Source organism: Schistocerca piceifrons, chromosome 10, assembly GCF_021461385.2.
Source record: "Schistocerca piceifrons isolate TAMUIC-IGC-003096 chromosome 10, iqSchPice1.1, whole genome shotgun sequence".
Taxonomy (NCBI): Eukaryota; Metazoa; Arthropoda; class Insecta; order Orthoptera; family Acrididae; genus Schistocerca; species Schistocerca piceifrons.
In genome coordinates this window covers 53265809-53288579 of record NC_060147.1, presented here as the reverse complement: position 1 = coordinate 53288579, position 22771 = coordinate 53265809, and the positions used below count along the sequence as shown (strand labels likewise).

Sequence of the window (22771 nt, the reverse complement as noted above, 5' to 3'; positions counted from 1 at the left end):
CCAAACTAATGCTCTGCTTAAAAAATTGACAATTTTGTGAAAAAGGAGGAAATAGCATTAAATTCTATCAACTCACAAACTTTTGTTATATTTGAATAGGCCTGCAATAGAAGTTCTCGTACATGTATGGATACTGTGTACATATATTTATGCTGCTTTTTAAATAAACGTATGATTCAAAGGAAAAAATCTTGTCCTTCAAAGACCGTTATATGACTCTGAACCCAAGTCAAGTATTTTATTTTGTTATGAGAAACTGATGAGTTGCGAAGTGTGTTGAAAATCAAAATTCATTAGCTGTTCATGTACTAGAATATCAAGGGAAAATATTATCAGCTTTTAATCAGCTTAAAAACAAGATGATGACATTGAGATGAAACGAGAAAGAAAATTAATTCAGAATTAAATGTCTAATAAATGAAACAAATCACATTAAACTTACAGTAATTGTTATCACAAGAATAAATTATGGTAGAGAAAGTGTGATTTTAACCTTTTACTTATATATTAGTTGCTGTTGTTATATATGACCTGCACTCTAGAAGATATAGTTGACCATGTTTCATTGTTGCTCAAGCACACAGCTTTGTGGGAGAACAGTGACACAAGCTTAGCTGAGAACTATATTGAGTGTGGGAAGAGGAGTGGTAAGCGGGCAGCAAGTTTTGTTTTGGTGTCAACCATAGGAATGTATACCACATACATTGGCTTTTTAAGAACTTCTACCATGTTTATATTGCAATTTGTCTGCCTCCATTTGTACTCTGAATTGAAGTGACTTTAAAATTGGCCAGTTATTCAACAATAGCACACATTTCTGCAGGAGATGGTAAAAGCCTTGACTGAGACCAGTGGTGTAGTTACGTGTTTTGTGCAGCAATGCTGTGGATGCTTGCTGTGTGGTATGATGCGAATGATGCGGGGTGTGTCAGCTACCGGCTCTACACACACAATGAGGAAGCATCGGACAGACGATCTGTTTCTGTAGCAAAAAACATTGTAACACTCTCACGACAGTATATAAGTGAAATCTGCAGGGTGTTTCATCACAATGTATTTGGAAGCTGCAGCGAAATATCTGTGGCATTGAAGAAGTTCCACATTTGTCCTGTTAGGATGATGATAATGATGATGATGATGATGATGATGATGATGATGATGACGATTTAGAATAGCGGTACCACAGATGACAGGCTAAACAAAAGAAGCAGTGAGGATAAAAATTAATGTAAACAATTTATTTTTGTTAATATTATTTTTATTGTATTATCAAAAAGTAGACAAGCAATAAATGGAATAAGTTTAGAATAGGTATAATGGTAACTTATTAGGCAGATTACTTACATCAATAAAAGTTTGTAATTTTGATAAGCCAGAACATGATAAAAAATAATTTTTTCTCAAGAAGCCTCTTAAAATAGTGCGGGTGGAGGAAATCGTCTTATACGCGGGTAAATATGGTAACTGATAAAAATAAACTGGACTTTCCTGACTCTCATCATATTATTACTGTTGTAAAAGAGATTTTTAATTTCTTAAACATTGCTAAGCTGAAGTTTTTACACGCCATAGGTCTCTCCACAAATGTGACAAAGTTTTCACTTACAATAGTTACTATGTGATGTTTCTTTTTTTATTTTAAACATAATTATTTCTTTCCACAAAAAGTTTCACTCTGCACGCATTTTAAACTTCCTGGTGGATTAAAACGGTGTGCCGGACCAGATCTCAAACCTCGGATCTTTGGCTTTCGAACGCAAGTGCTCTACCAACTCTCGACCCGGCCTCACACCTTTACTTCTACCATTACCTCAACACCTGCTTTCCAGACTTCCTATGAGAGTGAGTTGTGCTTCGATAAGTCAGTTGGTAGGGCACTTATCCTTGTTCGAGCCCAACACACAGTTTTAATCAGCTAGGAAGTTGCAAACCGGTGCACATTCCGTTGTAGAGCAAACATTCATTCTGGAAACAATCCCACAGGTTGTGGCTATGTCATGTCTCTCCAGACTCTTTCTTCCAGGAGTGCTAGTCCTACAAGGTAAGCAGGAGAACTTATGTGTAGTTTGGAAGTCAGGGGAATGAGGTACTGGTCGAAGTAAAGCTGTGAGGATAGATCGCAAGTTGAGCTCGAATAGTTCGGTCGGTAGAGCATTTGCCAGCAAAAGACAAAGATCCCATGCTTGTGTCACAGTCAGTGATCATTCCTTGTTTTGTACAACAATTGGTTATCTGTTGCTAAAAGTCAAAATAAATGCACAAATAAAAAAATATAACTCCTGTGGAATTGCTGGAGGAAAGCTAGGACTCATGGAACCTTGCAAACATGCCTCTGTCCTGCTGACTGATTTTATTACAAAACAGATGGCACACTTTATATACATTTGTATACTCTCAGATGTACAGCCCGGTGTAACACCAAAACTGTTCGGGGGGGTGTTGTTATCATATTAGACAGTAAATAAAAATTAGGAAAGGTTACAAGCCAGCTAAGGCTGACTGACACGTGGTCCATAGATTACATACATTACAGGGCTGATATATGCTTTTTGATGTACTGATCTTTTTGTAATGTAAGTACACATCCTCTCTCGTGAGCAGAGAGATACCCAGACACACCCATCCATCTGTGCTGTTACACGTGGGTATATGTGACTTTATCAGCCACAGATGAGGGTTGTCTTTCCCCATTTCTGTTTGTTGTTCCTGTCTTTGGTTTTCCATTACTGTAACATCCATAACCCATTAATATTATATAAATGTAGGTTATGTAGATCAGACCAAAGAGCTCAATCTTTTGGAAAGGAACATTAATTCCACAGTTACAATATGAAAATTAGTAATGAAAACAGTAAAAGTTATGAACAATGGTAAAAATTACCTGCATTTAAACTTATACGTTCCTCACTCACCTAAATGGTCTTCAATTTTTTTTTCTCCGGGCAATAATGACAACGCGTGGACAATTTCACCAATTGCAAGCACAGCACCATGGCGAGCTTTCATGTCAATAGATAAGGTTTGCGTCAGGAGTTTATCCATCACTGCAGTTGCCGTATACTCTGGTGCTCTAGGTGTCAAGTTGTGCAGTGCCTAGAGGGAAATCTTACATCTTAACAAATTCATCTTGCAATATAATACAACACATACAAATACATCCCCCCCCCCCCCCCCTCTCTCTCTCTCTCTCTCTCTCTCTCTCTCTCTCTCTCTCTCTCTCTCTCTCTCTGTGTGTGTGTGTGTGTGTGTGTGTGTGTGTGTTTCAGATGCGCATGCACGTGAGTGCATGCAAAATAAGTTACTGGTAACCCCTACAATTGTTTTCAGTTGTAAAGTAATTCCCGAGTCAAAAGGAACATTCACTTGAAAAGAAGAATAAAATTACAAGGACAAAATGGCTGGTCAGTACTTATTTTGAGAATGTAAGACTCTAAGTACTGCCAATATACAGGACAAAGAATAAAAAGCATGACATCTTGCCACCCTCCAAGACCTCATCACTGTTCCCTCCCTTTTTCCTCTCCCCCCTCCCCCACCTTCTTTGATCTTTCCCCTATCTCCTTTTCCACTTTCCCCATCGTTATTAAGTATTGATTTCATTTATCATTTCTCTTCCTCTCTATCACCTTTAATTCTCATCCCGTCCTCCTATCAGCATTGGACTGAAGCTTGTACAGTGCTTACTAATGCAGAGTGAATAGTAAACAACTTGACCCACAGCTGTGCAGATGGTGTGGCAAATAGGGTGGACAATGGTCACGGGAAGGGCTTGACATGTAAGGTCACAACATAGTAGGAGATGTTTGACAGCTGAAGCCTTTGCACAAATACATATTTAACATAACTTAGATTACAACTGAGGAATCTGCAACTGATTGTTATGTCAGTACCATCAATTATTCAACAAATGTAAATGTTCAAACGTGTCGTTTACTATGATATTCACAATGTAAAATGAATAATACATGCCAAGTGAAAATTATGGATCAGTTCCCTGTTCATCAATATTACCTAAATATTAAGTTCCAACTGTCATCTGCTACACACCTACAGAGTAACAAGTTATATATTCAGCTTTTCCTGTGTGCTGTGTGCTAGGATGGGCAGGATGTGTGCATGCTATGTGCGGACACAAGAGGAGCTGGTTGCAGTTCACAAACAGCTGAAGGCACTGTCTTCAGTTTTCTGCCTCGGGGCGTGGTGGTGGCAGAGCATTGGGCCAGTCACATGGAACACTCAGATGTTACTTGTTTCACCCACAGGCTCTGCTGCCAAGGCACCTTCCAGTGGACCTGTCATGGGGAACCCATCCTCGCCACAGAGTGAGTGACAGCTGGTAACGAGTGTGCGAAGCTTGAAGTCGTGGGCCAATATTGATGCTGGCCTTGCTTATTGTCCCTGTTCATGAGCAGGTGGCTGCTCCTTCAGCAGGGGGCAAGCAGGCACACATGGGCAGAGTTTGCTAGTTATCAGATGCTCTAAGTTAGGCACGTTGTGAAGCCCCCTAGGGAGACAGCATTCAGAGCTGGAAAAGAAGGTCAATGTGCCTTCAGTATTTCTGCTGAGGGGCCCTCATCCGAGATGTGGAGGCGGCCATGTCTGCAACTATCGAGCATGTAGAGTGCAGTCGACTGTAAGTTGTGACTCTCACTGTCTCCAGTAACACACGTCACCTGGCTTCTGTGGCCATCCTCAGTTCACACAGGCCGCTGGTAGAAGTGATGAAAGCTGCCAGCAGAGCTCACAATTGGCACCATTGTTTGCTGGGTATGAAAGGGGTCCTATGATTTAGAGCCAATGGGGGAGTCTCAACCAAAGGCTTTGCCAACTCTATGACGGTCTTGGGAGCAGATTTCCAGACCTGCTTTATCAGGAGTAGAGTTGTAAGACTCCCCTTGACAGATCAGGTATTTAGGTAGCAAGGTACTTCTGGAGTGCACACTGGACTTTTTTTATGCTAGGTGGTTGTTTGAGGTACTCTGACGGACACTCGTCAGTCGACATGCAGACAGCGAAATCAGACTGCATTCAGGGTAAAGATGCTTCGACTCTCAAAAATCAGTAAACTGTCAAAGTACTTGTAACAGATTTATCGAATTTGCTGCCCCCCAGAAAACTTTTCACACTGAAATTATTCCCGGAACCGAGAAGTGGCTGAAAACTGATGCAGAAATTTCTGATATATTTAGCGAGTCATGGAACATATACTTGTCTCTAATGAGGTTGATTTTGAGTGTGACTATGAAGCTATCTGGATGCCTATAACAGTTGTGGAGAGTATTTTAGTAATATTGCATTTCATACATAATGACAGGCAGTATCTACTGCAGTAACAAGTGAATTACTTACTTTCATTGATAAAATTTCGATGTTATTCAGAAAAGTTGTGTTCTTTATGGGAAATCCTTTAATTAAGAGACAAAACGAAGAGTGCTCAAATTGCACAGGTTGGCAGGCAGGAGTCAATTGAGGCAGCCACCAGTTTGGAAAAAGAGAAAATATTAGACTATGCAATGGAAAGTCCAGGATGGAATAACAACAATATTATGTAAAGAATAAATTGCTACTCACCACATAGAGGAGCCACTGAGTGGCAGACAGCCACAAGGAAAAGAGTGCTAGACATGCAAACTACTTCTGAAGTAGATAACACACACACACACACACACACACACACACACACACGACCACTGTCACTGACCAGTGTGGCCAGAACTGTGAAGTGCAATTGCATCTAATGGGACCATCAGGTGTGGGTGCTGAGGGTAAGCAGGCAGCATGGGCAGGGAAGGGAAGGGACAGCAGGGGAGGGGTGAGGGAAGATGTAGTGGTGCTTTGAGAGTGTACAGAGACATGGTGGGGACAGGGTAGGGCTGCTAGGTGCAGTCGGGAGGGGGAAGTAGAGTAGATGAGAAGTGGAAAGAAAGAGTAGCGGGTGGATTGGTAGAATAGGACGCTGTGTAGTGCTGGAGTGGGAACAAGGAAGGGAGATTTTAGGTGGTGGACTCCGGTTCTTTCTGCCGGTATTAAGTTACTTTTCATGTTGAGGGATCTGGGAAACAATGGTGAGGTTTGAGATTCAGAAATTTTGGGATGTTAACAGAGGGTTATATGAGGGTAGTGGGGCTGGATAACCACTGATGATGATGACAATGATGATTTGAGGTGAGGTATGCTCAACATCATGGTCATCAGTGCCCTGACGAAAAGCCAGCATGCCAATCTCACAGGTGGGGACGAAGGCTGTCCCCACATGTGGGGCAGGTTATAATGTATTAAAGTCTGCCTCCCTTCCTCACCAATTTAGGCATTCACCACTCTTGTAACACTGGAATCAGTATCTGTGAGGATGGTGGGCAGATTGCCATTGAGACTGAGGCCTGCCCTAATATCAGGATATAGGACACAAGTTGCCAAAATATGCTGAACTGAAAGTGGCAAACATCACAGAATGGTGGATCCTCCCACCAGAGGAGAGAGCCTTATGTTAAAGGGCTACATCTGATGCACAGTCTGGTAAGCAGAACCTCCACCCAACGTTGAGGCTGGCATGAAGTCCCCATGCCTTTCTGTCCTCTGCAACCATTCAGTCTCCCACTGACGCCTGATGCATCTGTCAGAAAATGAGATGATGGTGCGCAATGGGGTGGGGCACTGATGGACAGCACCATCCCAACATGCTTCCTTGGCAGCTTTGTCAGCCCCGTTGTTTCCCTGTATCCCGATGAGCCAGGTACCCAGCAATATATCACAACCTTGCCATGGTGTTGGGGCCATAAGGAGTCATGGATGAGCTTAATCAGCTGGTCTACTGGATACATTTGGTAAAGAGCCCGCAGTGCACTAAGTAAATCAGAACAGATAAGATATCTTGTAAGGTGTTGTCTGTATTCCTCTCCAGTGACATCAGAATGCCATATAATTTCACATCATAATTTATAAATTGTTTGGGAAGATAAACTTCAAAAACCTTATCAGTAAAAACAGCAGAACAACTGAGGACATTCTCTTACTGGGATCCATCTGTATAAAAAATGATAAAATTGTGGTACGTACTTAAAATGGATGAAAACAAAGTTGTAAAAACATCATCTGGAGAACAAATTTTCTTGTACTGTGTCAAGCTTAAAATCACTTGGGCCACTGAAGACACCAAGGCGGAAATGCATTCCATCTCTGGCTATGTGTTTTGATGCCTGATAGATCCCGACCATTGAGACAGTCTGGAGCATGTACCCCAAATGGTTTGGGCGCATGGGACCGATTCCTGAACAGCTGTTCAATGGTGGGTTGGACCACTGCACTGAATGCCAATGACTGAGCTGACGGTGAGATTTGCAGTGCCTGTTGAGCCAAAAGGATACAGCACCACATCCAGAGTGGTGGTTCACCAGCATCTGCACACTGACTCGAAACTGGGCTGGTCCGAAAGGCTCCAGTCAATATCCAAATGCCCTCATGGTGGGTGGCACCTAACATCTTGAGATAGGACGTATGGGCTGATCCGCAGACCACGCTGCCATAATCTAAATGTGATTAAACAAATGCCCTATAAAACTGCAGGAGGCAAGAAGTGTCAGCTCCCCACATTTTTACACTAAGCCATTTCAAAATATTCAATAAGGCATTTCAAAATATTCAATTACTGGAAGCCCTTTGTTCATAGGTCTTTTAGGTGTGGGAATCAAGTTAATACTGAGTCAAATAATAAACCCAAAAAGTGCAGTTTCTTGCAAACATAAAATATCACCCCCATTGTGAGCACTGGTTGGTTAAAATTGACACAAGTAGTCTCCTTGAGTGAGAACTGAAAACCAGTTATCCTTGTCCTTGGTCATCAGTCTTCTGAATGGTTTGATGTGCCTCGCCACAAATTCCTCTCCTGCGCTAACTCCTTCATCTCAAAAGTAGCTCTCGCAACCTACGTCTTCAATTATTTGCGGGATGTATTCCAATCTCTGTCTTCCTTTACAGTTTTTGCCCTCTACAGCTCCCTCTAGTACCATGGAAGTCATTCCCCACATCTTAACAGATGTCCTATCATCTTGTCCCTTCTCCTTATCAGTGTTTTCCAAATGTTCCTTTCCTCTCTGATTCTCCACAGAACCTCCTCATTCCTTACCTTATCAGTCCACCTAATTTTCTACATTCGTCTGTAACACGACATCTCAAATGCTTCGATTCTCTTCTGTTCCAGTTTTCCCCATAGTCCATGTTTCGCTACCATACAATGCTGTACTCCAGATGTACACTCTCAGAAATTTCTTCCTGAAATTAAGGCCAATATTTGATATTAGTACACTTCTCTTGGCCAGGAATGCCCTTTTAGCCATTGCTAGTCTGCTTTTGATGTCCCCCTTACTCCGTCCATCATTGGTTATTTTACTGCCTAGGTGGCAGAATTCCTTAATTTCATCTACTTCGTGACCATCAATCCTGACGTTTTCTCGCTGTTCTCATTTCTACTATTCTCATTACCTTCGTCTTTCTTTGATTTACTCTCAATCCATACTCTGTTCTCATTAGACTGTTCATTCCATCCAGCAGATCATGTAATTCTTCTTCACTTTCACTCAAGAGTAGAAGATTATAAAGTCATCCACAAACGAAGAGTATTTGAGAGGGCTCCTGACTGCAGAGAAAATGTCACTGATAGCGATGGCAAACAATGTGACACTACCTTGGGGGACCCTAATCTCTTGAATATAGCAGACAGACAAGGCATCGCCACCATGATATCAAAAATGCCAGTCCTTGAGACAGGATTGGATACGAAGTGGTAGGAATCCACACAGCCCCCGTTCATGAAGCTGACGAATGATGTTGTACCTCCAAGTAGTGTCATATGCTTTTTCGAGGTCAAAAACCACACAAACCAAATGGTTTCGGTATAAGGACGACTCCTGTATCACCATCTCCGGCAGAATTAAGTTGCCAAGGGTGGAACAGGAGCACCTGAAACTGCTCTGGAAGCGGCTCAGGTGACCTTAGGATTCGAGCAGTCAGACAAGGTGGCGGTTGACCATGCATTCAAGAGTCTTACCCATACAATTGCTAAGGGCTACACTCCGGTAACTGTTAGAGGTGCTTCGGTCCTTGCGTGGTTTCCAGAATAGAATTAATATTTCCCCTTTCCAAGTTGTGGGGTACTCTCCATCAAACCAGATCTGATTGAAACAAGAGAGGAGCGGTCCTTTTGCTTCAGGGCACAGACGATGCAGCATGACGTACTGGACCTCATCACATCCTGCAACAGCGTCTCTGGTTGCAGACAAAGCTAATTCCAGTTCCCATATGGAGAACGGAAGGTTGTAGATGTCCTCATTATGCAAGAAGAAATTGAACTTCCTTATCTCTGCAGTCCTACGGAGCACCTGAAAAGCAGAAGCTCATTTGGACGACGTAGTGACAGTACAGAAACGTTCAGCTAAAACCTGTGCCATGTCTTCTAGCATGCCCACCAAGATCCCATTACTTGACAAGGATAAGGGGAAGCGTACTGCCCTTGCCTGAAATTCGTCGTATTGAGTCCCCCAAACTTGCGCAATGGAAGCGGAACAATTAATAGAAGTCGTGAATTCCTCCAGGAAGCCCGCTTCCATTCTTTTGTCACTCGCCTCGCATGTGCTCTCACAGATCTGAAGGCATGAAGGTTTTTTGTTGTTGGACAGTGTTTGAAGGTCTGCACAGCTGTTCATCTGGCCCTGATCACCAATCGACAGTTGGCATTCCACCAAGGTACAGGCCTGACATGGTTACTAGACCAGGGGATGGACTCAGCAGCAGCCCGTTTGATCTCACAAGTGATGTGGGCCACTGTCTCCTGTGCACAATCCTTTTGCTCAAAAATAGCTTGTCGACTTTACTGCAACCAATTGCCCTTTGTACCAGCCATTTGTGTGGTCTGCTGTCAGCCATCATCCTAGTCGGCAGATGGATCCACACTGGGAAGTGGTCACTAGAATGTAAATCTGCAGCCACTTCCTACTGAACTGAGTCTGCAATAGCTGGGGAACAAAACAAAGGCCAATGGCTGAAAAAGACCCTACAGCTGTGGAAAAGCGTGTCATCTGACCCACATTCAGAAGGCAGATATCTCAGAGCGGACAAGTTGCTCAATCATCTGAACCCTGGAGCAAATGGTAGCCGAGCCCTACAGCACATTGTGCGCATTGAAGTCCCCCGCTAGTAGGAATGGTCATGGGAGTGCATCCAAAGTATCATTAGGTGGAAGATAGAAAGAACACACTGTGATATTAAAGGGTGGTAGAACTTTCACGGCAATTGCTTGTATGGTCATGGTAAGAGGGACAGGAGAGAAGTGACATCTGTCATCAATGACCAGGGAAGTCAGGAAGAACGTTAGCAAGTTCCTGGCCCTCCGGTTCATCCGATTGGAAGTTCATACGCTCAATGGTGTAGTCCAGATCAAAGAGGGAGAGAGCTCGCCAATCCGAAGGTTTAACTACCACTTTCTTGGACTTGGAACTACTTTTCGAAGGTCATTCTTCTTTATTTATGAGAGGAGGTGGTGCTTGGATTGCAGGGCTGCTTAGTTGGCTTCTGATCGTGGGCAATGGTATGATGGTAAGCCCTTTGCTGATGGCTTCCGAATGACTTCTGTTTCAAGTGGAGTGTTTCCCCCCATAGGCACACCCGCAAGTGCATATGCTCATACTTGAAGCTATGGTCTGGGTTTGTGTGGAGGCAACACACTTGGTGACTGGCATCTTAAGGGTGGATGCAAAAGAAGTAGCAAAACCCACAGGTTACATAGCTTTGAAATGTTTTTTAGCTTCACCATAGGGTATGCGTCTTTTAACTTTCAACTCCTGAATTTTCCTTTCCTCATTGTAAACCTCACACTTTCTGCTCCACACTGGGTGATCCCCGGAGCAGTTTACACATTCCGGAGCAAGTGCACAAGAATTGCCTGATTCAGGAGCTGAGCCTCCACAACTGCCACACGTAGCCCTCCCATTACATCCCATAGTGGTATGGCCAAATCTTTGACATTTGAAGCATCGTGTTACGTTAGGAACAAATGGGCGAAACTTAAGGCAGATACAACCTCCAAGGGTATGTTCAAGCAATTCCGGAGAACTAAATGTTAGAATAAATGTTGCCAATTTTTCCAATTTGCCAATGACTCTCCTCTTATCGTTCTGCACTTCTGTAACACCCATATTTTTCCATTTTTCCTGTAACTTTGTGGGGACCACCTCAATTATATCAAAGCTAGTACCACATCTTTATCAAAGTTAAGGTTGTTATGCAACTCAGCCTCGACTGGGTATTCACCTAAGGCCTTACACCCCAGAAGCTTAGATATTTTGTTTGAATTAGCAGTTTCAACTAGAAGTGTTACATTAGGAAGTTGTTTGACATTTTTTAGAGACCCAGCAATACCTTTCAATGCCTTGTGGCTATACAAATGGGAGACCTTCTCAAAGGTTCCCCTGTTTGTTTGATTACAATGAAAGTGTTATGGCACCCTAATACCCTGTAACTGTGATTCTGAACCTTTTGTCTGGCACACCTGACCAACCAAGTTCTCTTTGATGAGTGGGTGTAGGTACTACCTGACAGTACACGCGTCCTGTCAGAAGTAGTAGTTTGACGAGACCATTCCATAGGGATCCCATGAGATGCTAGGGAAAGGATTGTCAACTCAGGCAGAGCCTTGCATGCCTGAGCAATTGGAGGGTGGCAGGTGCCCCAGAGGTTGCCCTCTAGAGACTACTTTACCTCAACAGCCATTCACCTCATCAGCACATAGCACACCTTGGGGATGAGGTTTTTTTTTTTTTATTAGGTGTGTACCTTTCTCACAATCCAGGCAGTGAAGCCAAGGCCCCCAATCTCCAGAAAACACAACATTCCACCAATGCGCCGCATGGTTGGTGCTGAAGCATGCCCAGAGCTTATGGTTAGAGAGGGCTGGCGGTGCTTACCAGTCCCCAGCTCACGAACCCTGGGGTCACCAAGCCCGTACTCAGCAAATGAATACTGAGCCTGTAAGGGGGGATAACTATTGGATGGAGGAGTAAATCGAGTCAGGTAGGATTGTGTATTGGTTTTGGGTAGAGTCTGACACGGATGGTGGCGAAAAAGTGTCTTCACTGTAGGGACCAGGCGAAGCAGAGAAGGTCTTAACAAGTCCTGCATGACTGAATCTGGGAGTGGGGCAAAGGGTAAGACCTTTGGAAAGGGCTGATACTTCAATGAAACTAAGGCTTTTGGAGGAAGGGTTCATTATTGTGTTTTGGGTCTGTTTAAGTTCTGGATCTGTGTGGTGGCGGCAGGGAGTTTCTGTGGGTGTGGATAATGTAGCAGCTCTGTGAGACACAGTTTGTCGACTATGAGAGAACGCATGGGAGGTTTGGAGGCTCCCCTAGAGGTTATGGGTATTGGTAGTTCAAAGGTTAGCAAGTGTTTTGAGGTGGCACTGTGCATGCTACTCAAGTTCCTGGAGGGCAAGAGTTTCTAATGTGAGACATGGAATACAGGAATTTGTGATCACAGAGGAGGAGAATTTTACAGGTGGGAAGGAGGTATTACAAGACAGTTGGGCCTGATTTACATGATTTTGCAGGACTAGGTTGGTGAGGACTGTGGACTGATGGACTCTGCTGAACAGATAGAGGTAATTGTGGAAGGAAGGGTTGCAGCTGGGGAGGAATAAACTGATGGGTCAGCCCATTTGGGAGGATTCCATGAACTAGGCAACAATGTAGGAACAGTATGTGGGACAGGGTTTTGGCTACAAATTGGGAAACATTTCTGTATTGGCACAGATGGAAGGAGCAATAATCCATAATAGATGTTAAAAAGCAGCATTACAGCTTCCCGCACCACTCGCCCTCCCCACTTCATGCCTCCTCATCCCTACCACCCATGCCAGATTGCTTCTCCCTTCAGGTACAGTTGCAGTCCGTAGTCCGGCCACAGTGGCCAGAGACAGTGGTCGTGTGTGTGTGTGTGTGTGTGTGTGTGTGTGTGTGTGTGTGTGTGTGTGTGTGTGTGTGTGTGTGTGTGTGTGTGTTCTACTTCAAAAGAAGACCTTTTGGTCGAAAGCTTAAATGTATAATGTGTAGTAAGGAGGGAAGATTGGGTTTAACATCCCGTCAACATCGAGGTCATCAGAAATGGAGCACAAGCCCGACTCGTGTCAAAGATGGGGAAGGAAATGAGCCGTGCCCTTTTAAAGGAACCATCCTGGCATTTGCTAGGAGCTATTTTAGGGAAATTACAGAAAACATAAATCTCACAGGCCGGATGCGGGTCTGAACTGTTGTCCTCTCAAATGCGAGTCCAGTGTGCCGAACACTGCGCCACCCTGCTCGGTAATGTACAACAGTCTTTTCACTGTGCCTGTCTGCAACTCAATGTCTCTATAAAGTGAGTAGCAATCTATCCTTTTCGTAATACTGTAAATATTAGACTCATATTAGAGGAATGTATGGTACAGCAAAAAAGATATTTAGTGGGTGTATTTCATTTTGGTAAATGTGTGTAAGTGCCTGAAGATGAAGCCATAAAAGGCTTTGAAATTGTTTGTAAACAAATGGAACATACTAGACTCTCACTAATCTAGCCATTCCCTCCACACATGGGACCCAGATTATCAGAAGTGCGGGATTACTGAGAGTGTCTCAAATTTAGTTTCAACACACAGGGACTACACTTTAGTAAACACAAAGACACATTCATTTTCACAAAAAAAGGGAAAGGGTCATAAAAAACTGCTCAACTGCTTGTCCAACACTCTTCTCAGCAGCAATGGTTTTCAGTGAAGCACATTGGTTCAGCTTATCTAAAATTTCAAGTCTTTGCTTGTGGTCTAATGTAACAGGTTGCCTTTTAGAAGCCATGATACTGAACTGTAAAGAAAGCAACAGTTTCAAATATGTAACTAACAACATTGTTGTATACAGTAATTTTTTGTTGGTTCCTTGCAACCAAGGATCTGAGTGGCCTGCATCTCCTTTCCAACCCATTTCAACCTTTACCCTTCCTCTCCAAAGAAAGAAAAAGTTCCTTTTTCTACATTTAATGTAGTACTTGGAATTTCACACCCTGAAGGTAAGTACAGCGCAACCACTGTAATATACAATGACAAGTCAGTAAGTATCTGCCCTTTCATTCTAATCATCATCTGGTTAGTAGTACAGCTCAGTGTGCTCGTCAGCAACTACACAGCGCCATTCTCTTCATTCGTGGCAGGTTTTGGTGTCATGAAATAAGGTCTTTTGTGTTCTTGTGAAATAAACATGACTGCACCATTCTTTGTTTGCACGAATAAAAAACAGCCTTTTGTAATCCTTTTTTTCTGAAAGTGTACTAGGAGCTGAAATCCATAGCAGGCTATCAGCAAAATACAGGGGCAATGTTTTACCATGATACAGAGTTTAGCAGTGGACTGAACAATTCAAAAGTTGCCAAAAAAGTGGGAAGGACAAGGACAGAGCAGGAGATCTAGTCACATGCACACCTTAGCTGACAGCAAGCAAATTTCTGACCCAATTTTGAATAACAGGAGGGTGACTGTCGCTGAAGTGGCAAACCAAATGCACAATTCTGCATATAACTTTATCTGTAAAAGGCCCAACTTGTTTGTGCAAGAGAAGTGCCAAAACAAGTTGTGGAGTGACAAATATAATTGTGTGAGAGTCTGTCAGCAGTTACTGGACCATTATGTTAATGAAGGTGAAATATCTTTGATGCGAATCGTCACTGAGGATGAAACATGTTCATCACTTTGAAGCAGTGAGCAAACACGAGAGCATAGAATAGAAACACCTCAGATCTCAAACCAAAATAAATTCAGGAGTCGGCGCTCTCCAGAAAAATGGTAACTTTTTGGGACAAACAAAGACCAGTTCCGGGATATTTTCTAGAACATTCCCCAGGAAACTAGTAAACAGTGAACAGTCATCATAAGAGAAATTTGTTTTTCAAGAAGTTGCAGGCTAAAATTCAGAACCAATGCCAAGGGCTACTGTCAAACAGCATTCTTATTTGCACAACAACATGCTTCCGTGTACCATTACTTACGGCAGTCATACCCTTCAGAGTGTGCATTTAGAGGTACTGTAGCATCCTGCATACATTCCTGGTCATGCCTTGCCAGGTTTTCGTATATTTACTATCAATTCAGCTCCGATGAAGACCTCAAGGAAGCAGTGCATACGTGGCCTGCTGTTCAAGAGTGAAAACTTGTGCAACAGTGGATCAAGAGCATTAGAAAGAAGAGTGACTATGTTGAGAAATTATGTCACTGTAAATATAGTGCAGATACTTTTTACTCTCATACATTCTTATCTTGTCTGAAGAATGACAAATTGTGCTGTGGTCTGACGTCCACATATGATTATATCTCACACCCTACAAGAGGGTATGTTCATTCAAAGGTTGGAGGATGGCAATAATGTAAAATCTCCCATACAACTGTGCCTAGTACAGCACTGTAGTGCTCAAACCAACCTACACACAGAGGAGTCCTTTATCTTACCTGCCAGACATAACATTTAACCTCTCTTCTTTCCAGCACCAAAGCCACTCAACAAGTTACATTACTTGAGAAGCAAGGTTATTCTGATTCTCTCACCAAATACATATCTCACAAAATAAATTTGTAACTAAAAAAGAATTTTTTTTAAATGGAAAGTAGATCCAATATATACACACCTTTGCAGCAAGATCTTGAATGGCAATATCCCAATGGTCTACCTTCCTCTCAACCAAATGGTTTATAAGAGGCAGAGTATATTCTTCAAATTGTGCTATATACACACTGTGGAATGCGGAGAAATGAAAAATTAGGGCCAAAGAAAAAATGCACAAAAATACTAAAGCTGTATAATATTAAACTGACAATTACAAGAATGTTACTTGCAATACCTCAAAAACATTTAAATGGTAGCCAGAAATCCAGTACTAGGCAAAATCAAAAAAGAATCCAGCTTACAAAAATAAGATGACCGCCGCCGCCACCACCACCACCACCACCACCACCACCACCAACACCAACAACAACAACCCCAACAACAACAACAACAACAACATTACTGAGTATTGGCAACCACCCTCGTACAGACAATCAGCGCGTGATGCACAGGGTGCCTGAACCTACATTTTTAAGTTGCTTCGATCCTACATAGAATTTTTATTATAGCAACAATAGGAATTACATCTGTCTTATCTATTTGAGATGCTAAACGGTGAGCCACTTGGTTCAATGTTTTTAAAATTTTTTATTGCTCCTGCAAGCAGTTTTTAGGCACTTCAGACTCATCATCACATGAGGCACAATTAAAGCTGGGACACTTTTGCTTTAGATAAGTCTTTCCAAACTGTACACAGAAATAAGACAGCTGTGTTATTTGGCTACATACACTTCACATAAACCAAGACATTGTGAACAAAGCACTTCAAAACCAGTGTGGAACACACAGCACTTGGTGACATGAGGTTTAACAAAGAGCTTACAAATATTCAGTTTAAACACTAAGAGTAATAATGCACTAGATATGACATTTCACTGCATCACAATTTTGATACATGATTATCCCGGAAACCAGAACCAGTTACAATTATCTTAGAGCTTCCTGGGGCAACAAATTTTAATTTTCAATATTTTGCATAGTTACTGACTGAATTTAAAAATGTAAAATGCTGTCATAGTCTACACAGTCTGCGGTATAATCTTATGAAAAAAGTTTAACACAATACACAATAAGACAAGTATTCCAGTTAGAAACGTATTTGAGAATGAGAGCACTTAGTGACTCGCAACAACCTTTACGTGTAATTTCAAACATTTACAAACATTTTCCCGCTGGCAGCCCCCCACAAAATGACGAAAGGGAAAAAGTTTTGCTGGTCACGCAGTAAAACTTCAGCATAGGGGATGATATTTTAATTTAGTATCTCTTTACTACTAACTTCAGTCACAACATATTCCACTGAATGTACTTGGAAAATTATATAATTGTACAACACACAGTTCAGGAAATATGACAACATAAATGTAGAGATGTGTGAAAAACATGGTTTTGAGTAAAATGGAGCTTAAATTGCCCAGACGATATTCAGCCAACATTTCATAATGAGGACACTTATTGACTTCCAACAAACAAACTGGATTCTTTTGCTCTTCTGCTTCTGTAGGATTATTGAACATTGCATCGCGAGGTACATTTCATTGTTCTTCCTCCTCCCCCTCCATTCTCCTTCATCTAAGATCATTCCCCACACCTTCCTCCTTTATTCTTCTTTCAATTATTATACGAGTGCATGCTGGAAAGTAATGCATTCGAATTTTTACATGAAAACTGTTAAAATTTTTTAAGTAAAACATGTTGTTGACATTATGTATCTTTATTCTCCATGTGTACATATTTATTTCTCAACACAGTCACCCAAGTGGAAAACAGATTTCTCGCAACAAGAGACCAGTTTTTTGATACTGTCACTAAAACATGACTATCAAAGTGAAGTACTCTAAGGTGTTCTTCAAGTCTTAGAAACAGATTAAGATGTCTTGGAAACAGATTAAGATTGGATGGGGTCTCGTATTATCATGCTGAAGGAGAGGATGCTCCGTGTGTGAACAAAGTCTTTAATTTTTCTGAGGTTTTTCACACACCAACATTGTTACGTTACTTGCTGCCACGTTACGCGCTACAATTCAGAGTCCTCTGCAAGTAGACGGTTGCAACTTGTGACAGCGAAGCAGAAAAGTTGACCGAGTAATCACCACGACATGTAATACTTCAACTGATACTGAGAGAAGAACAAAAATTCTGTAAGAATTACTTTTCAGCACACACTCATAGTTTTTCCTTTCCTCATTTAGTCATGCTCCACGTTTCTGAACCGCACATGCTGCTGGGCTTATCACTGTGTTATAGATTCTCATCTTTGTGTTCACTTATATTGATATTGAGCTGTGCATCTCCCTGAGGGAATACATGCATTTCATTCCTACCACTATTCTTTCCTTGATGTTCATTTCCACCACTATTCTTTCCTTGATGTTCATTTCTATGCTGTTGTCATTGATAAACATAGAAACCAAGTATCTGAACTCTTTTGAGCCCCATGGCATTTACATAAAGAAATTCCTCCTGCTCTTGTCTTTCTCCTAGTTGCATGAACGCCATTTTGTCTTGCTTCACCTTTAGCCCAATCTTCCATGCATAGTTGTCCATTATCTGGTATATTTCTTTTAACTATTGGTTTGATTCACTTAGTAGTACTATATCTTCTGCACATGTGAAACAACTGAAAATACCATCCACCTGTACTCCAGCCCACTCCTGTTGCCTACACTCACTTATTACTTTCTGTAAGATGTTGTTTACCACAACACAGGAGACAGCATTCCCTTGTCTGAGACCTGCCTCAATCTCTAACACTTCTGATGTGACCCTTCAGAAATGCATTGCTGCTCTTAACCCATCCAAACAAATTTGCACCATTCTCAATAGCTTCTTAGGGATTCTGAAGTGACACAGTGCATTTCATACAGCTGCTGTTGTACGAACATTGAAAATCGACTGTAGATATCTTTATCATATTCCCAGCATTTTGCAAACAATTGTGTTAGAGTGAAAATGTGACCTACTGTCAACTGGTTTGGTCAAAAGCCAACTTGGTATTCCTGTATGTTGTTCTCTATGAATGGTTGCAATTTTCTGAGGATGATGATAGACAATACCTTGTCGTTATATACAGCATACTTCTGTAGTTACCACACTCCATTTTGCTTCACTTCTTGTATATTGGGCATATTATGGCCAATTTCCATTCTTTTGGCAATGTTTCATTCTTCCATAACAATTGGATCAGTTTATATATTTCTAGGTGCAATCTCCCACCTCCCTGTTGGGTTGAGTTTCCTGTTATTCTGTCCCGCTCTAGGGGTTCGTTGTTTGTGAGTCTTATCAGTCACTTCCCGTTATTCTTCATATTTACTTTCCTAAGTGGTGTCTGCAGGTAATGTCCATCTGGTCTGGGCAATTAAGGATTTGGATTGTTTAGGGGAAGAGACCAAACAGCGAGGTCATCGGTCTCACCAGATTAGGGAAGGACAGGGAAGGAAGTCGGCCGTGCCCTTTCAAAGGAATCATCCCAGCATTTGCCTGGAGCGATTTAGGGAAATCACGGAAAACCTAAATCAGGATTGCCGGACTTGGGATTGAACCGTCGTCCTCCCGAATGCGAGTCCAGTGTGCTAACCACTGCGCCACCTCGCTCAGTGGCAATTAAGAAGTTTTGAAAAATATTCCTTACATCTTTCTAAAATTCTTTCCTTGTCATTTATCAAGTTGCCAGGCTTAAACATAATTTCAATTATTTGCTAAACTTTTTCTCACTTACATGCTTAACATCAAATATTTAACACATTAACTCGTATGTAAAGTAACTTGTTGTTTGAAGTTCAGGTCTGAATATCAACAACGACAACTAGGCTACAGCGGCCCAAGACAATGTACATGTGTGCGTGAGATGTGCCAGCTTGCATGAATGTGTGCGTTTTCCTTTCTTTTCTGAAGAAGTCCTTGGCTGAAAGCTCAGTGTGTAAGTCTTTTCATTGTGCACACACACACACACACACACACACACACACACACATTGTGTGTCTAAATGTCTGTAGTTTTGCTAGAAAAAGGGCAAATGCTCAAAAGCTATTGTGAATGCTGTTTTCTGTTATGTGTTTCTGTGGTCCAAGCATCAGTCCATTGTAGATGAGTGGTTGATTTTCCCATATTTTACATACTGCTCCATCCAGGAATTTCCATTATTGTCTGGTATTGTTATGAAATAGGATAGATTGATACCCAGTGACAAGCAGTCCATCTCAGAATATACCAAGGTATACCAAGGGTCTCACCGAGGGCTTCACGGACAGAATTTACTCTTACAACCTAGCACAGAAACAGGTCTCCCATGTCTGATCTCTCCAGTCACCTACAACCTCCCACCCTCCCACATTCCCAGTGATAGGCAGCAAAGGAGCACTCCCCTCGTGACTCAAAACCACCCAGGACTGGAGCAACCGAATCACATTCTCTGTCAGGGTTCCTACTACCTCTCATCATGGTCTGAAATGAAGAACACCCTACCCATTATCCTCCTTCCAGGGGTGTTCTGCCACCCACCAAACATACGCAATAGCCTTGTCCATCCCTATGCCACCACTGCCCGCAACCCCTAGCCTCGTGGCTCATGTCCCTGTAATAGAACTAGATGTGAGGACTGTCACATACATCCTCCAAGCGCCACCTATTCCAGTCCAGTCACAAGTGTCACCTATCCCATCAAAGGCAGGGCTACCCGTGAAAGCAGTCTTGTGATCTATAAGCTAAGCTGCCCCACCACTGTGCTGCATTCTGTATGATCATGACAACCAACAAGCTGTTCATCCACACAAATGGCCACTGACAAACTGTGGCCTAGAGACAGCTGATCCATCCAATTGTTGAACATGCTGCACAACACATGTGAATTCAATGACAGCTTCACAGCCTGTGCTATCTGGGTGCTTCCTACCAACACCAGCTTTTCTGAACTGTGCAGATGGGAACTCTCTCCACAACATATTTCCCATACTCATAACCCCCTGGTCTCACCCTTCGGTAGTCCCAGTGCTCTCCTGTGTTTTCACTTCCCTGCTCCCACTCCAGTGCTACACATTCCAGCAATGCTCTTACAGGCTTTACCCCTTCTCTATGTCTCTCCTCTCGCTTCTGTCTATCCTCCCCAGCACAGCCTCATGACTCCACACCCCACAGCCCATCCTACCCCCACTACATCCCACCATGCTTCTACGAGCAGCATTACACCTTCCACCACTGCTACCCTGCTATTCCTCCCACTCCCTGCCCCCTCGTGCTCTCCTTATCCTCACCACTCATGCCAGGTTGCAAGACCCATCACGTGCAGTTGCAGTCCGGCAATAGCAGTCGGCAATAGTAGCCACCACGTGTGTGTGTGTGTGTGTGTGTGTGTGTGTGTGTGTGTTTTATGCCTGCATGAATATCTGTGTGTGTGTGTTTTTCTATTTCAGAAGATCTTTTTGTCTGATGGCTGCATGTTTAGAGATCTTTTCATTGTGTTTTTCTGCCGGCAGCTCAACATTTCCTCTATGTGGTGAGAAGCAATCTAGCCTTTTCATAATATTCCAAAGTGATTAGTATTTCAGTGACTGAAATGACAGATGCAAGCATACTTTCTCAGCTGCCTTACAGTGGGTGGCAAAGGGTGCTTCAGGTACCACCAGCAGTTCTCCCCTATCCCTGTTCCATTTGAAGACAGTGCACACGAGGATCAATTCTAGGTAACCTCCCTGCATCTCTACGAAGAGGAAGTGTCCTGCTCAACAAATGAAAAACCTCGAACACGTAGAAGTTTCTTCCTTTCAACAATCTAGTTTTAAAGCATGACTGTTTTCGAAAAATTTAATTTCATTTTCAAGTGCACACCGTGCTATGTTTATGTTGGTCAAAAGAATATGTCAGAAATTCTATTAAAATTTGCTTCACAGATATCTCTGTTGGAAATCTACAACTATTGTAATATCACTACTTGTCTCAGCCATATGTTCACAGTACCCAGGTTGCTGAAAAGTGATAGCAATACACAGAGAAAGGTGGATTTCTACAGGCTCTTATGTGCGAGTACCATTCAAACAGCTACATAAAACAGTGTTATTAGTGATTATAAAACAGGTTTACATAGCTATAGTAGCTGCAAGTATTACACAAATTAATAGTGAGCTTCCAGGTGCTCTCCCAAGTTGTTGTTTCCATTTTCCACACAATATTTCAACGCTCGACCCAACCATCTTCTTCAGGTTCTGTGAGTTTTGCTGTTATATGTATTTGCTGTCTGTGCCATGAGACCAGCTAAACTCACATCATCTAAGGAAAATGGCCGAATCGATTGTCAAAATATTGTGCAGTAAATGGAAATTACTCTGCAGAACACCTAGAAGCTCATTATTAATCAGCTGCACTGAGAAAATATGAGATATCACATTACATAAATAGCTAATGATTCCTTGAGGACCAATGTTGGCAGGAAGCAAACCAATACATCCCTAAGATAGCATAAGCACACAAACTATATATTAATTATATATAAAAACAAAGATGAGGTGACTTACCGAACAAAAGCGCTGGCAGGTCGATAGATACACAAACAAACACAAACATACACACAAAATTCAAGCTTTCGCAACAAACTGTTGCCTCATCAGGAAAGAGGGAAGGAGAGGGAAAGACGAAAGGAAGTGGGTTTTAAGGGAGAGGGTAAGGAGTCATTCCAATCCTGGGAGCGGAAAGACTTACCTTAGGGGGAAAAAAGGACGGGTATACACTCGCACACACACACATATCCATCCACACATATACAGACACAAGCAGACATCACTATATATTAAGTGCTTTAATCAAGACCACTCACCAAAAAGAAGAAGCGTTGAGTTGTCAATAGGCACACAGAAGAAAGAAAACTTGCTAGCTTTCAGAGTTATCTTGTGATGAACTAGAGTGCGCGCACGCGCGCGCGCGCGCCCACACACACACACACACACACACACACACACACACACACACACACATGCTCTTATATGGTGCTGGCTAAACTAGATTCTAGCCGGCACCATGTGGGGCCACAGGCGTACGTGTGCGAGTGTGTGTGTGTGTGTGTGTGTGTGTGTGTGTGTGTGTGTTTTCTAGCTCATCAAAGGATAACTGTGAAA

At 42.4% G+C, this 22771-nt stretch overlaps 1 protein-coding gene across 1 annotated transcript in view; it reads right to left on the bottom strand.

Moving 5' to 3' along the window:
• The window catches only part of LOC124718966 (tubulin-specific chaperone D), a 189516-nt gene that overhangs the window by 77821 nt on the left and 88924 nt on the right, over positions 1–22771 (bottom strand). The window contains exons 9-10 of the mRNA XM_047244636.1: positions 15691–15796; positions 2913–3093 (exon numbers count right to left, since the gene is read on the bottom strand). Coding sequence (XP_047100592.1) covers positions 2913–3093; positions 15691–15796 — 287 coding nt within the window. The remainder of the gene's footprint in view (positions 1–2912; positions 3094–15690; positions 15797–22771) is intronic.